Source organism: Microcebus murinus, chromosome 6, assembly GCF_040939455.1.
Source record: "Microcebus murinus isolate Inina chromosome 6, M.murinus_Inina_mat1.0, whole genome shotgun sequence".
Lineage (NCBI taxonomy): Eukaryota > Metazoa > Chordata > Mammalia > Primates > Cheirogaleidae > Microcebus > Microcebus murinus.
The window spans coordinates 31,876,244-31,893,564 of NC_134109.1; the positions used below are offsets into that span (position 1 = coordinate 31,876,244).

At 43.5% G+C, this 17,321-nt stretch overlaps 1 protein-coding gene across 3 annotated transcripts in view; it reads right to left on the minus strand.

Annotated features, from left to right (window-relative positions):
• Positions 1–1,534: 1,534 nt before the first annotated feature.
• EXD2 (exonuclease 3'-5' domain containing 2) overlaps positions 1,535–17,321 on the minus strand; it is a 43,551-nt gene continuing 27,764 nt past the window's right edge. For 2 of the 3 annotated variants that reach the window (XM_076003916.1, XM_076003918.1), the window contains 4 exons: positions 16,731–16,837; positions 16,333–16,468; positions 14,938–15,294; positions 10,692–12,195 (listed from right to left, as the gene is read on the minus strand). In XM_076003916.1, coding sequence (XP_075860031.1) covers positions 11,979–12,195; positions 14,938–15,294; positions 16,333–16,468; positions 16,731–16,837 — 817 coding nt within the window. In that variant the 3' untranslated portion in view covers positions 10,692–11,978. Of the gene's footprint in view, positions 3,190–10,691; positions 12,196–14,937; positions 15,295–16,332; positions 16,469–16,730; positions 16,838–17,321 lie in introns of those variants that run through there. The other variant, XM_076003917.1, reaches the window with a different exon arrangement.

Sequence of the window (17,321 nt, forward strand, 5' to 3'; positions counted from 1 at the left end):
CTGGGCTCAAGCAATCCTCCTGCCTCAGCCTCCCGAGTAGCTGGGACTACAGGCATGCGCCACCATGCCCGGCTGATTTTTTCTCTATATATATATTTGTTGGCCAATTAATTTCTCTCTATTTATAGTGGAGACAGGGTCTCGCTCTTGGTCAGGCTGGTTTTGAACTCCTGACCTCGAGCAATCCTCCTGCCTCGGCCTCCCAGAGTGCAAGGATTACAGGCGTGAGCCAACTTGCCCGGCCCATTTATTACTTCTTTACCTAAAATTTTTTTCCGGCAAAAAAAAGTTCTCCTTTCTCTGTCTTCTATCACAAGCCTCTCTGCACCTCAGGGCCCAGTAGAAGAGGGGCCCAGTGATGAGGTGGGGTTAGACATTGGCAACTGCCTTCAAACAAGGCCCTGCCTAAGGCGAACCCGTCCCCAGCTGGGCTGGCTAACAGCCCTGCTACCCTGGCTGCCCCATGGGCCTGGAGGGGTTCTGTGGGAGCATGCCCGTTGCTGGCTATGCTTGTCACTGGCACTCTTCCAGGCTGTCAAGCTGTACAGGGACTCCATTCAAGGTGCTCCAGTAAGACTCTGGCTCTCACAGCTCCAGCAATCAGATAGGCAAAGACATCTAAGAATTCTGCAAAGGGAGAAGTGCATCTAACCTTAAATTCACCAGACCATGCCATTCCCTTTCAAAGACAGAATGCCTCTTTATGTTTGTTTTCTGCTGTTAATATAACATGAGGATAGGAACATAAGAGAAAAAAGAATAAGAGGGCTAAAAATGAGTGGGGGAAAAGGGTCTTCAAAGAGCCTTTTCTCCTGGCCTCAGCCCACACTGCTTGCTTCTACATGGCAGAGCTGGGCTGCAGCATCTCTGGCAGGGTCCCACGCCCCAGTGCCAGCTCCTCATCAGCTGTCCCTCATGACATCTAGCCTCCACTTGGCCTTCCCCTTCTGCCTCTTTTCCTGATTATAATCTTGGACAGGTACTGGCCCATCACTTCTCTGCCCTGTACTTCCCTTTGCCTCTCCTCTGAGTTCTCTGATTCCCCCTCCTTTGGCTTACCGATGGCACTGCCACACTGCCAAGAAACAGCTACCACTGCTGAGGTCCATTTCCTGGTCTGGAGCTGTCACCTGCCCCACAACTGAGATTGCTCAAGATAGGTTCCCACCCTCTGTACACATTCCTCGTACCCTACTTCTTTCTAGGACAAACACAGTCAATCTCTCACTAGTAAATAAAAAATATTCATTTCCTTCCTCTTACTGGGAAGACAGAGATCAAAATTAAAGTATTCTTAAAATGGCTCTTAGGTCTTGAAAGTGGTCTCTGGATAGAGTGGGAACAAGCCAGTTTGATCCCTGAAGTCCTAAGGCTTTCTCCGCTAGAAGGACCCTTCTGAACATGGCTCCACGTGCTTCCCACACTCAATCTGGCTGTGCTGGAGCACTGACTACTGACCTCAGATTGCTGGCACTAGGGTCCAACACTGCGATGAGCAGCCTCTCCTGCCTCCCCAACCACACATATGTTCGGGTGGGGCTAGGCTGTCCCCTAGGGGGTCATGGAAGGTGAGGGCACGAGGACAATTGAAAAGGCCTCATAGAGTCCGACAAGCAGCAGCAGATGGAGATGTGCATTTGGGAGAGTGGACACAGATTCCAAGAGATGAAAAGATACAGAGCATGAGGAAAAACAGCTTCAGGGAAAGAAAAGGCAGAGAGTGAAAAGTGTAATAAACATTAAACCCAGAAAGGCCTGAAGAGAACCATCCAGAGACTAGCAAGAAGACAACTAACCTTAGTGGAGTTAGGACAGAGGGGAGTAGGAGAGCAGAGGGTCAGGGTGGTCAGTACTCAGGGGGCTGGAGGTAAGAAAAATGGCGCAACATAAATCTCTTGGGAAGGGTCACTCACCTTCTAAGCTGTTGGGCTTATTGGCTGCAGCAAGCAGAATCTATTTAAAACACACCAGGCATTTTGCCTCCTTCTGTTCCTCTGCCCAGAAAAGGCTGCAGCCCAAGGCTGAGGGAACCATTCCAGCATTAGGACCCTGCATGGACCACATGGCTGAGACCATGAAGGTCCCTGCCCCATCCTGACGGACCTCCACTTCTCTCTCCCCCAAGCCTCCAGGCCACTAAACTCCTGGCATATTGAACGCAGTCCCAAAGACTGCTTGTGGTAGCCACTTCCACTGGGAAAGACTTGATGACTTCCTCCATCCTGTCTTCAAGCTTGTCAGAAAGCAGATGCTGCTCCAATGTGACAGCTGCTCTAAGGGAGCCCCCTGACTGGTGGGAACATGCTTCATGATTGAGAAGCCTCGGGTGGTTAGACCACAGCAAGACTAAGAAGCAAGTGTGAAGGGCAGCAAGGATAAAATGGCCCTAGGGAAACCAGATGGGACTTGAATTCAAAAACACCAGGAGCCTATCTCCTTTTCCTGGACTATGTATCTTTGGAAAGCACTAATCTGGAGAAATGACTCCTTATCCACCCGCCCCAGAGAAAGTACACTATGAGGTAGGAAAGCTGTCTATGCAAGTTCTGTTTCCTCTTCCACTGAGAGCACTGGGGATGAGAGGTCCTTCCTTCCCTGGCTCTTGAGCCCATGAGATGTGTAAAATATTGTTTAATAAGGCCGAATATAAGCCCCTACTCTGCATGAGATTTATATTTCTGAAAAACTTAGTGTACCAGAGAAGTTGGCTTTTCAAAATAAATTTGAGATCAATCCTAAATTTAAAGCAAAGGATGGCTTGTGAAGGTGAATAATCATCTCTGTTCATGTTTGTAAATTTGGAATTTTGAATGTCTGATGTGGACAGCAGTGCAGAGAGCTGTGTCTAGAGATTCACCTACAATTTGCCTTTAGGTTGCAATTATGTGTTACTTTAAAACAAACAAAAGACTTAAGCAGATGGTTGTATTGCAGGAGGTACTGCTAAAGTAATCTGAATTTTTAAAAAACAATTTTAATGGAAAATTTCAAATATATATAAAAAAGTAGACAGCCTAATAAACCCAGCTTCAGCAATTATCGACTCATGGCCAATCCTGTAAGAAAGATGAACTTTTGAGCCAGTTGACAGATAGAGAGGGTAAATTTTACAGTACAAGACAAACTGTAGCAGTCCAGCTGAAGCTCTGGGATCCAAAGAGTTTCTGCATAAATGCCCTAGACTGGAACCTACAGTATGAGGAGAAGGGGTGGAGAAACATATTCTTGATTAACAACCAAAGAAGAAACCTTGGACTTAAAAAACAAAACCACATACACATACAATCTCTCTGAAGGATACACAATGCACAAGTAATAATAATACTAGTTACCTTCAAGGAGGGAAACGTCTGTGGAGACTTCCCTTTCATTATATGCTTTTTAAAAAAGTTGTCCTATGTGCACGTTACCATTTTTTTATTTTATTTGAGACACAGTCTAGCTCTGTCTCTGAGGCTGGAGTGCAATGGCATCATGATAGCTCACTGTCACCTTGAACTTCGAACTCTTGGGCTCAAGTGATCCTCTTGCTTTAGCCTCCCAAGTAGCTGGGACTACAGGTGGGACTACATACCCAGCCTTACCTGTTGCTGGGACTACATACCCAGCCTTACCTGTTGCTTAAAAATTAACTTGTTAAAAGCAAACATCAAGAAGCTTTACAGGCTGGGCGCGGTGGCTCACACCCGTAATCCTAGCACTCTGGGAGGCCAAGGCGGGCGGATTGCTCGAGGTCAGGAGTTTGAAACCAGCCTGAGCAAGAGTGAGACCCCGTCTCTACTAAAAATAGAAAGAAATTAATTGGCCAACTAAAAATATATAGAAAAAATGAGCTGGGCATGGTGGCGCATGCCTGTAGTCCCAGCTACTCGGGAGGCTGAGGCAGGAGGATTGCTTGAGACCAAGAGTTTGAGGTTGCTGTGAGCTAGGCTGATGCCACGGCAGTCTAGCCCAGGCAACAGAGTGAGACTCTGTCTCAAAAAATAAAAAAAAAAAAAGAAAGAAAGAAAGAAATTAATTGGCCAACTAATATATATATAGAAAAAAATTTACCAGGCATGGTGGCGCATGCCTGTAATCCCAGCTACTTGGGAGGCTGAGGCAGGAGGATTGCTTGAGCCCAGGAGTTTGAGGTTGCTGTGAGCTAGGCTGATGCCATGGCACTCACTCTAGCCTGGGCAACAAAGCAAGACTCTGTCTCAAAAAAAAAAAAAAAAAAAAAAAGGAAGCTTTACAATAATAGCTTTTCACTAGATGTGAAAAATAGGCAAACTGCCTAACCTCAGACCACCAAAGCTTCATCACATTTTGACCTGGATTTACTGTTTTATAGTAATTTGCTCAGCTAGATGAATGTGCAGCTTACCAATCCCAATATGTACATCATCAGGACAGGTATTTCATGTAATATTAAAACTCTAGCTCTTACTGGTTATATGAGTGTATACATTTGTCAAAATTCATCAAGCTGTCTTCTTAAGATTCATGCACTTTGTTCGATGTTAATTATACTATACTTCAAAGAAGTATTGCTAAAAAAACCAAAAATCCCAGCCCTTATGTAGAAATAAGCCAAAGAATCACTACTTAGAGGTTTGTTGGGTTGGAGGTTAAGAGAAAGCTGTTGTTTTAACACTATGCGGACTTTTTGCAAAAACTTGCTCTTTGGAAACCACCACTATAGCATGTGCTTTTGGTTAAGCATTCCATGGCTGAAACGCAACTCTATGTTGAAATGCCAAGAGGATGAGGCAAAATCTTGGCCAAGGTCAAGCTCTGCTGATGGTTTCAGAGGGGGATGGCAGCCAACAGCTCTGCACTTGTATAACATTTAAAAAAGAAAAACTTAACCCCAAGTCATCTTCTGTTCCTATTTTGAGCCAACTTTAGTCCCGTTCATTGTATCCAAGAACTCAGAGGAAGCCATATGTGCGGCAGCTCGAGCTTACCAAATCTCCAGGGCCAAACATATATATCTTGATTAAAAAGAAACTAAGCCAGCTGACTAGGCCTTTACTTGGTTCTAAAATAAGAGATGTCAGAATTTTAGATAAAGTTAGGGTCCCCATCTAGACAAGGGCAGAGAAATGTAGTTGAGCCTCCTTTTTGGCTAATCTGGTCACTTTTTCTGGAATAACAAAAGTACCCCAAGTTGGTAGAAAGTGGGGGCTCATATATACATCTAGGTGATTATTGTGAAAAGAGCCCCAAGTTGAAACAATTGGTATAAATCTGTGTTACACAAAGAAAAGTCAATACACTCTCTTTGGGACTAAGCACAAGGATGGACTAAAAGTGTATTTTCTGCCAGTTCATAGGGAATGGATATATATAAAGACAGATATCTTTCAGTAGCTTATAAAATACAAACTTTACATTTTGCACATGTTTGTCTAGCTGCTGCCCAGGCAAAGGCAAAAGTAGGCAGGACAAAGTCCAAGGTGAGTCAAGGGTATACAAGACACAGACTCTAAGACCCCATCTCTACAAAAAATAAAAATTAGCCAGGCATGATAGTATGTGCCTGTAGTCCTAGCTACTTGGGAGGATGAGGCAGAAGGATTGCTTAAGCCCAGGAGTTTGAAGTTACAGTGAGCTATGCTTTGTGCCAGTGTACTCCAGCCTGGGCAACAGAGCGAGACTCTGTCTCTAAAAAGAGAGAGAATATTTCTACGTATTGGTTTAATGTTTTCCTTTTAAAGTACCCAATTCTATGCAATTCTCTATGATATATCCTTAGTTTCTCTTATCCTTAAAATGAGAAACAGTCTTCCCCCTCCCTGCCCTCAATATCCTCCCATCTACTTGGCACACTTGCCTCATTTCCACTCTACACTTCTGTCTTATTAAACTTTACAGCACTGGCAATGTGTTTAAAGATGTTCCTCTCTCTTTATAGTTAAATAGCAGACTGAGTGGAAATGTGAGTTCCCTTGAGACACACAGAGACATCTCTGGTGAGAAAGGTATTTTGACCCCAAGTGGAGTACCAGATGGAGACAGCAGGCTTCTCCCTAGTCATTGTGGCCAGGAGGACATGGTATGGCATCCTGCTTCCCTCATTAGCCTCCTTTCCATGCACAGTTTCCATTTCCAGGGCTGGGGGTGGGACAAGAATGTGCAACAAAGCAGAAGGTACACAGTACCCAAGAGAAAGTGTATTACAGAATGCTACAGCTAGAAGGGCCCTTATGGCACATCTAATTCAAGCCCCTAATTTCATAGGAACAGAAAGGAGTCCTGAAGAGTGAGTAGTCCAAAGATACACAGCTGGTGGCTGGAACCAGAACCCAGGTAACCAGCCCACTCCTCTCTGATCCTCTAAGCCACGACAGAACTGGGTATACGAAAAGTATATAACATTAAGTCTATGAACAAGCCCTCAGCTCACCCCCACCAACCAAATAAATGTACCTCTTTTTAAACTACCTGTGTTTCAATCTCTTTTTTTTTTCAGTCCCTTTAGCTTACTAAGCTCAAATTTCTGATTCTTATCCAGGATGTAATTGATACCCTGGTGGCCTGAGTAGTCAGAATCCCAACTCTGTCCCACCATGTTTTAGCCTGAGAAGGGAGATCTCTGGGAAATAGAAGTAGAATGAATATAAGTAACTACTTCGAATCAGGAATATCCTGGATCTACACATCATGCTTATAATAATGCTGACTCTAAACTCAGCAGCTTTTGAAGCTTATGCTAGCAGAAAGGCATCTGCTACCCCATCTTGCTACCCCATCCAGCAAGAGAGAAAAATTCATGAATTAATAACAAATAAGGAGGCTGGAAGGAGGGCACATTCTTTGAGTTCAGTCTGGAGGGTATGAGACTCACTACCTCCATTCAGCCAGAGCGGAAAATGACCTTTAAGGCAGTATGTACCATATTAGAAGAGGGTACAACCCAGGATGCATGAACTCAGTCCTCTGACATTCCCTGTCCATATGTAGGAGAAGTCAGTTCTTGATTATCTCCCAAATGATTACCCATTTGGTGAGCTACCTGCAGTGCCTAGAGGCTGCCAGACAAAGCTGGTTAGAAGCAAACAATGGTCTAATGTACTTCCCACCTTCCCAAATCACGTGTTGGCCTTTAAGCATAGGCCTTGGTGCCTCAAGCAAAAGGAGTGACTAATGCCTCTCCTAGTAGGCTGGTAGAATAGGTCCTTTTGAAAACACAGGCCTTGTGGCTGCATGTCACAGCTCTGTTCCATCGCCTGATGTAAAACTGCTCTAGGACTGAAACAGGCAGAAGGTACTGAACTCTCGTACACAGGGGCAACTTGGTGAATGCCTAAAAAGTATAGCTGAATTCCAAATTAAAGTATTTTGGGGGTTATATATTTTTATGTTATTCAGATCCACAGTTAATCATAGCAAGAATCATTCTTACACTCTGTTAGTTTATCTTCTCCAAGAAAAACTGATTCTCACTGTATTCCTGAGGGGATTAGGTACTCTAAAACTGGCCATCATATAATAGAAAAGACAAAAGACCAGAAAAAAGGATAGGATTAATTTAAAATACATAACAATTAGCAAACTAGCAAAATGAGAAAATATCTCCTTTAAATGAAAAAATTATATCTCTCTCAAGGCTGGGCATGGTGGCTCACGCCTGTAATCCTAGCACTCTGGGAGGCCGAGGTGGGCGGATTGCTCGAGGTCAGGAGTTCAAAACCAGCCTGAGCAAAAGCGAGACCCCGTCTCTACTATAAATAGAAATTGATTGGCCAACTTATATATAGAAAAAATTAGCCAGGCATGATGGCGCATGCCTGTAGTCCCAGCTACTCGGGAGGCTGAGGCAGTAGGATCGCTTGAGCACAGGAGTTTGAGGTTGCTGTGAGCTAGGCTGACGCCATGGCACTCACTCTAGCCTGGGCAACAGAGTGAGATTCTGTCTCAAAAAAAAAAAACATTATCTCTCTCATAGGGCTTAGATATGATGAAGGGGAAAAAAAAAAGGAAGAAAGGATAAATGAATGAATGAAAAACTCAGAAAGTCAGGGTAAACTAAGGATTTAACTCACAGCCAAATGTTAGGGCCCCTAACAGACAGACAGAATAGGAAGGTGAACAAAAGCTCTTTATGCCTGCTGGGTTCCTAAGAGTCTAAAATGAGGGATTAAAATGGCTTTCTTTCAACAGAATACATTTTGTCATCTGATCTCTATCCGTGACATGGATAAGAATAAGTAACTTATGGCTGCACTCTTAAGCAGCAACAACTCACTGAATGCTGTGCCTCATCCACCTTACGATGGCAAATCACTAATTGCTTATCGGGAAAAAAATCTGTTTATAACCTTTAATTTACATTTTTATTTTAAGGCTGGTCAAGTGAAGCAGTGGGAGCGGAGAAGGAACAAAGGAATCTATAACTGGTCGTGATCAATTAGTCGTAAACACCACTGCACGAAGACCAACCTACATTTTTATTTTAAAATAAACACAAACAGTGTTTACAAAACACATCAACTGCAAGGGGGAAATGAGACAATAAGGATGAAAGACAGAAAGGAAGCGAGAAGAGACTCAGCGCCCACTAACACGATGGTCGGGGAGCATGCAGAGGCCCTTGCCATGACACTGTCCTCTCACTGCTACTCACACGGAAGCTCAGTGTACGCACCAGGCACTTGGAGCTAAAGGGTCAAAGAGAAGCATTTCATTCCTAAAAGGTGATATCAATTTTTACTCACTCAGCAATCCAATTCCTTCTTCACAATCCAATTTCTAGGACTCTATTCTAAATAAATTACCAAAGATAGCATCAAAGAGATACACACAGGAAAGTTCATCATGGCATCACCAATAAATAACAAAGGATTTGAAGCCAAAAATTTCAACAGTGTGGGAATGGATAAAATAAGGGAGAGCCACTAGAAATCTATTTTTTTTTTTTTGACAAGAGTCTCGCTCTGTTGCCTGTACTAGAGTGCCGTGGCATCAGCTCACAGCAACCTCAAACTCCTGGGCTCAAGTGATCCTCCTGCCTCAGCTTCCCAAGTAACTGGGACTACAGCATGTGCCACCATGCCCAGTTAATTTTTTCTGTATATATAGTTTTAGTTGTCCAGATAATTTCTATTTTTAGTAGAGACAGGGTCTCCTCTTACCTTGAGCAATCCACCTGTCTCCTTGGCCTCCCAGAGTGCTAGGATTACAGGCATGAGCTGCCACATCTAGACTTAGAAATATATTTTCAAAGATTTAAAGACACAGAAAATTACTTGTGACACCACATTAAGTGAAGGAGAAAAATTAGGGTACCAACCTGTGTGTGTGTGTATGATCCTCCATTTTGTTTAATTGTACATATTAATTCATTTTTAAATATTGAAAGGAAATTCATAAATACACCAGCAAAGGTTAGCTCTGTTCTAGGTAGAGGGAAGATGGATGATTCTTATTCTTTAGACTCTTCTCTAATGAGTATACATTACTTTTTTTTTTTTTTTTGAGACAGAGTCTCGCTTTGTTGCCCAGGCTAGAGTGAGTGCCATGGCATCAGCCTAGCTCACAGCAACCTCAAACTCCTGGGCTCAAGCGATCCTCCTGCCTCAGCCTCCTAAGTAGCTGGGACTACAGGCATGCGCCACCATGCCCGGCTAATTATTTCTATATATATTAGTTGGCCAATTAATTTGTTTCTATTTATAGTAGAGACGGGGTCTCACTTTTGCTCAGGCTGGTTTCGAACTCCTGGCCTCGAGCAATCCGCCCACCTCAGCCTCCCAGAGTGCTAAGATTACAGGCGTGAGCCACTGCGCCCGGCCACATCACTTTTATTATCGGAAAAAAAAATATATTTATTTTAAAACATGTCTACCCTAAAATTTCTCATTTAAGATGGCAACTGTCAGTCTTAGGAAAAGGCTGCTAAAGTTCAAGGCAGACTCAGGGAATAAAAAGGTTTAAATCTATACAGTAACTCTTTCCTGAAAAGGATGAGAAATCTTGTGTGACACAGTGTGGCCTTATCCTCCACCTTGCCGCTGGACCTATTTTACTGGGCCTTGCAGGAAGCTCTGTTGGAGAACCCATTCCGTCTTCTCATGGCAACCACTACAGCCTAAGTTACCTCTTTAGTGTTGCTCCCCTCTTAGCATGAGAATTGGAGGGAAAGAGAAAGAAACAGTCCAACTCTCATTTCAAACAAAAAGTTTTTCTTGTAAAGCTATCAAAATGACTCAAAATGAGCTGCGTAAACTTTGAAACGTAAGTCATGAGCTATGTTCGGTAACCACGGTTGCTTAGCTTTCAAGGGTGAATATAAAAACAAATCTCCAAGTGCCACCTTGTGGCAAGCCTGACTGTTACCACAACCAAGTACCAAGGCTCTCTTCTAGGCCCGGGCTCCACACCACACAGCTAGGACAGGCCCCATAATAACTATACATTGAATCTGCATTCCCCAAAGTGGCTGGTACTATTAGTTTTAAAGGATTTCTAGTTTAGATCTTAGCTATGACTGAAGACAAGCGGGAACGAAGGAGCAGAGGAACAAAATGCAGGATGGGACATGCACCACCGATAGCCGCTGGTGCACTGTGTGTGGTATATCCGTGTACACAAACCATGGCACTGCCAAGAGGCAGGGACCTGTAGGATAAATATCTCCATCTCCAAGAATATTTAACAATTTTATAAAGTTACATAGAAAATCTTTACATTTACAATCAGTGAGCTTTGCGTTTAGAAGAAGTTTTATTTATCAATGTTAGAGCAACCATCACCGACTTGGGCACAATTCCAAAATAGAGCTCTTGTTGGATTCTGGTTATAAAATTCTTTTTTAAGCTTGTTAAGATCTTGTAAAATATGAATGTTTTCCTAACACTTAAGAAAAAATACTAATCACTAATAAGTTGAATTCATACTCAAAGTGGTGGCCTCACATTTTGAAAATGAACCACCATCCCCCTTATAAAACATCAAATGTATTATATTAACAAATTCTGGTGTCCCAGGCTTCAGAGGAGATGAATTAGTCCTCACATTGCAACCTGACCAAATGACTCCAGAAGTGAATTAAGTACTTAAAAGAGGTCAGCACTGCAAATCTGATAGAATACAGAACACTAACAGGAGATGATACTGGTTCTGAGAAAAGATAATCTTCCCCTTAGAAAGGGATTAAGCTAAAAACCTTGCAGTTCTGGGCAGGAGGAGCGCAACAAGCAGGCAACACACAACACGAAAGGAAACGCTGAGCAAATGGTCAGAGTTCTACTGGGAGGTGGTGTTTATGGTCCTTTCTGCCCCACCCAGGCTGAAGGCTCATTTCCAGAAAAGGATTTCCTCCAGTGTTAGGGTGGAAGCACATGGCAGGAAGTGCTACTTTTGGTCTTGGATTTGTAAAGGGGAGCATTTTCAAGTAATATGAAATAAACTGAAGTGACCCAGATGGGATGGATCCCAACCAGATAAGTTATGGGACAGCAGGAAGCCAAAGAAATTATAATTATGAGGTTGAATTAGGAAAATAAATCTGACTCCTTATTCACTTCTCTGACCTCTGGAAGAACTTCTCTCCTCCTAACCTGATTAGATTAACATGCTGGACAGCCCCTGTTAAAGATAAACCAACATACTGGACAGGGAAGAAATATATTAAAAACAGTTTCAGAGAGTCTTAACAATTATTTCAGGGAGAAGTCTTCATTTTTCTTCTGCACAGGGAAAGCAGAAGAGGGAGATTAAAAACAAAGGCCAAGGCCTCTCTTGTCCATAATAATAAAAGAGAGAGAAGAAAGGATACTGATTCTGTCCAATTAAAGTCCAAAATCATAATAAGTTCCCTTAAAACAACAGCCTTGCTCCATCAGTAGTATCCTGGGATTAGTATTAATATAAGTCAGTATTCTGAGCTGTATCGCTCAGGCTTTGACAATGACGTATTAAAACAGGAAAAAGTGACTTTTCAACCTTGGCTCCAGCTTCCCACCTGTCCTAACCTGGGAGGAAAGCAGCTATCATGACAGCTTGATGGGAAGGTCTTCCCCGTATTTCCGAAGCAGCTTCTGATGGTTGTGGTCCACTGACCACTGCTGGGGCAGGTGCTTGGGCTGCATGGAGTCCAGGAAGTGCTGACGCCAGCGGCTCTCCAGCTGCATGAGGGAGCGCAGCCCACCCTGGGTGTGACACTGCACCACCTTGAGCCCGTGAGGAACGTAGTTTTCATTGGAAATCCTGTCAAGACATGAAGTATAAAGGGGCTGAAGGGAACAAGCACAGGGCGGTCTCAAAAACGGCTCAAATGCTGCAGGGCAAGGGGATGTGAGGAGGTTGTTAGACTCCTGAAGTTGTTAGTTACTTGAATGTTTTCAAAACATCATTTTTCTTATTTCTGCCCCTTTTTATAGTTTGAACATACAACTTCCAATCCTACAGGAGGCATTTGGGGGTTCTGAGCTATACCTATGCGAATTTCACTGCATGATGCTCCAGCTCCATTGGAGGAGGGGGCTACTATCTAGCTGAATGTTTTATTTATTCCAAGGTTACTCAGTGACCAGCTCACCCTTTCTTTTTTTTTTTTTTTGAGACAGAGTCTCATTGTGTTGCCCAGGCTAGAGTGCCGTGGCATCAGCCTAGCTCATAGCAACCTCAAACTGCTGGGTTTAAGTGATCCTCCTGCCTCAGCCTCCTGAGTAGCTGGGACTATAGGCACATGCCACCATGCCCGGCTAATTTTTTTCTATTTTTAGTTGTTTGGCTAATTTCTTTCTATTTATAGTAGAGATGGGGTCTCACTCTTGCTCAGGCTGGTCTCGAACTTCTGAGCTCAAGCAATCCGCCCGCCTTGGCCTCCCAGAGTGCTAGGATTACAGGCGTGAGCTACCACGCCTGGCCCATTTCACCCTTTCTTTTAAGTTATCCATTCTGAGCCACACTCAGTATTTATACGAGGCTGTTACATCATTCCACATGTTCCAGTTTTTCATAACATAGGGTAATACCTGAATGTAAAATGCAAGTTGGCACATTTCTTTAGTGACTTCTTTCTCACAAAACAAAAGCCAAACCACATCGATGAGAGAAGTGTTTCAGTCACCATGAAATGCTACTGTGGTGGCTCAGTTCTGCAAATGATGCTGCTGAGTAAGAAGATGAATCCCTACTTCCTTCCCGACTAAACAGAGAGGACTTAAAAAGGCTTTCACCCCTGTGAATAATGAAGATGTTCCTCAAGGAAGTACCCTTCCTGCACACACTCTTTCCTCTCCCTACATCCACACCCCACTTTCAATCCTCTCTCCCAAGACCCCCACCAGTCTAGCAATGTCAGTGCCCTGAGGGTATCTGTAGACATATTATTTAGCTCATGAGCTTCCTGCTAACTTGCCTATCTGTCTCCAAACAGCTGTTCTCCTCAGTCCCAAGTCCAGCATCCATCTATTCAATTCAGCAAGATGAGTTTGTTAGAAAGCTCTGTGGCTGAAAGGGAGAGGTTTAGCTGTTTTAGGAAACATTCAAAGGAGCCATTCTCACTAATTTGTAATATGACCTTGGTAAGTAACTTAGCCTTAAACCTCAAGGTATCTAATATAAAATTTAGAAGGCCAGGTGCAGTGGCTCATGCCTGTAATCCTAGCACTTTGGGAGGCCAAGGTGGGAGGATCACTTGAGGCCAAGAGCTCGAGACTAGTCTGGGCAACATGGTGAGACCTTTTTTCTACAAAAAGATTTTAAAAATCAGCCAGGTGTGGTGGCACATGCCTGTAGTCCCAGCTACTCAGGAGGCTAAGGCAGGAGGATCGCTTGAGCCCAGGAATTCAAGGCAGCAAAGCACTATGATCATGACAGTGCACTCCAGCTTGGGTGACAGAATTTAGAGACAAACCCTGTCTCTAAAATAAATAACAATTAAAAAAAAAAAAACCTTAGAAAGTAATGTCTATTCTACAACCTCACAGAGTAGTTGTGAGGATAAAATGCAATAAATTTTTTTAACTTTGAAAATTTAAAAATGCAAGATACAACATTATCAGTTAACCAGTAAGAAATCCAAATCCTACCTCAAGTTGTTATTAGAAATAATGAAGGCAATGTATATAAAGTTTATTAGCTTGGTGCTGTCAGACATATTTATAAATATCCGCTCAATATTATTTACAGTATCTGTGATAGATCAGTAGCATGAGTGAAATAAACATCTTTTGTTTTGCAAAAAATAAATATTTGCTGCTATAATTAAAGTTTTTATTTATTTATATTTAATTGATAACAAAAACCCTACAGGCAACAACCATCACTGTCAGGGTTTTGTGAACTTACCAGTTCACTTATTTCAACCCCTAGTATTGTTGAAACAAGTAACAGTTGGGAAGGAAAACTAAGCCCCAGAGTTCTTATCGTCTGAATCTGTTTTATATCAAGGACTCAAGCATCAGTGGATTTTGGTATCCAAGGGAGGTCCTGGAACCAATGCCCCATACCAAGGGACAACTGTACTATACTAGATGGGGGAATTTCAGAGATTTGAGTATGTTATGTTTGACTATTATTTCACCTCACATGCTAACTTTAGGATTTACCCCTGCATGGGATATATAAGATGCAACTCCACTGCACGTGCACTGTCATGCTAATCATGAATATGACTAAACTTAGCATATGATTTTAAAGGGTCAAGGAAAAACACCTCACAAAAAGCAGATTTTCTATGAAAAGGAAATCCTATTTTGTTTTTTTAATTTTTATTAAAAAGCGACAGGAGGAGAACAGCACCTACTAATGACACGAGTCACCTAGCAACCACTCTCCTCCCCCATCCCTTTTCTTTCCACAGAAAGGAAATTCTAAGGTAGATTATTCTATTCCACCGTATGGTGTCTTATGCCATTAGACACCCAATGGACTGAGCATGAAGCCAGGAGCTGCAAGCAGCTAATGCCCTTTCTCTTCACTGATCAGAAGCATAAATAGTACCTGGTCTCCAGGCTGGCAGCCTGCTGCAGCATCTCATCTGTGACCGTGTCTGTGCTATAAAACTCCCTGAGTGCTTGCAGCAGCTCCTCCTTTCGGTGAGCGGGCAGGCTCTCCGCGTTGAGCAGGGCCCTGGCCCCGGAACGCACCTGCCGGCGCTCAGGATCTTCCAGCAGGCGCAAGCCCTCCTCAGAACCAATGGGGGCCTGGAACTCCTTGGCCAGCTGCTGCTTCAGATGGTTGTCATAGTAGTTGGAGATGGCGTGACAGGAGGTGCAGAGCAGCAGCACATCATGGGAATTGTGGTCCTTCATCTCAATGGGGAAGTGCTTCCGGTACTCATGTGGAATCACATTCTTTCTGGAATGAGCACACCGGGAAAACAGTGCTCATTCAGTGGCATACGAGACAGAACACATGTGAAGCTAGCAGACAGGCTACTGGGATTCTAATCTGGGCCTAACATGACTGAGAAGACTTGGGCACCACCGCCTAACACAGATTGCATAACGGCAATACTGCCTATTCCACTCTCAGCCCTTCCTGTGCCTTAGGTTCCTCCCTACCTATCTGTGCTCAATGTTCCTCTCTCCTTGAAGTATGACCTCCTGCTGTCAGGCTTCCGTGGAAGGCCAGGGATAGGGAGAGGTTAATAACCTTTGAGAAGACTGTACTCCCATAAGGAGGTCTCAGAGAAATGGAAAGACATTCTAGTGGCCTTTGACATCTGGAAAACAATTCTCTCAAAAAAGCTTGAGGACCTGAAAAAGCCAATTTCCTTCATCTGAGGAATCCCTTACTTTGGCACTATTTCCCCGGCTCACCAAGGTCTATCATTATTTTCTAAGAAGAACTAAGCTGTCAGGAAAAGCTCTCAGCAGCAACAACTCTTTGTCTCATGCTGTAGGGGAAGAAAGGAGGAAAGTAAGTAACTCCACAGAAGCCAGGAAGAAAGCCCGAGTGTCGGGGCACTCAGGCCTAGTAGGCAGCCCCACCTTCACTGTGTGGGGACCCTGATGTATTACAGCACAGAGCAGCCTTCGGGTCATCTGGACACTCCATGAACAATAACAAGACTCAGAAGGCTTGTGAGCCACTCAAGGGAGGATTATAAGGACACAGCTTCTACTGGTCTTCAGTCCTGCATAAGCAAAAGGGAACCACTCTCCATGGCAGACTATTACTGAGAATAGTCATGTATTCCAGAAACTAAGGCCTGGTTCAGGAGGGGTAGGCCACTATAGCAAGGCCAGGCAGAATGTAGAAGCTCATGGGGAAAGGCCTCTCAGCCAAAATGGGTAGACTTAGCCAAGGCCTCCAAGGGCTCTGCACATGGCTACCAAAGGCAACTCTCACCTGGAGCAGACAATCAGGCAGCCCAACACAAACCACACTCACCGAATGTAGGAGTCTTTCTTGCCACACACTACACACAGGTTCTCTTTAACCATCAAGTAATAGTCTCCTGGGGATTCAGGCCTTCCCGCGGGTTCAAACCGTAGTTTGACCACAAAAGGCTCTTCACTCACGAGCTCTTAGAAAAAAGAACAGGCGTTAGTGTCTGATGTTCCCCTCACCCTCAACCCCAACCCCACCCCAGGAAGAAGCACCTCCCTAACTGCTCTTCACTGTGTCCTGGCAGAGAACACTATTTCTGGGTTGTGACTGCCTGGTCCCATGTGTCTCAAGGTCTTCCTGCTTTCTTGTACCCATCCTCTTCCCTATCTCACTTCCTATTCCAGCCAGTACCCACATACATCTAATTATAAAGAAACTATGACAGCTGAATCTCACACCTCCAATGCCTTTGTCCAGGTACCACTGAGCTTTTCTTCGATCACAAGTGCAGAGGGGCTGTCCATCAGGAGCATGGAGAAAGCAGTTATCATAAAGAGGTGATTTTCTGCAGGGAAGGGAGAGATCGATCTCAAACTGAAAGCTAATTATTAGTCAAGGTGTCAATTGCCTTCCCATATTCTCTTTTTAGTGACTCAAACTATTCTCTCAAAACTAGGGTCAAAGATACCACTTATGGAAAAAAAACAGGGTAAGAAACCATGTTTAATCCTCCACCTGCATTAGGCTAGGAAATAGAACTAAAAATGAATTAGTTTATGTCTATAGTTTTTATACTTATGGATTGGGACCTTAGGGAGTGAGCTGGGTAGTGTTTACATAGCTCTGCTGTGAACACAAACAGGAACAGAGCAACAAGAAAACTGCCAAATCACTAGATTAAACAAACTAAATTAAAATTTTTAAAGCTCAAGCTAAAGTAATGAGGGCCTGGATTTATTTCTGGCTTACACACAATACTTCCTTCAATTTAATCATCCAATTCCTAAAGGCATTTTGCTACAGGGACCAAACTTCTGCTCCAAAGTACT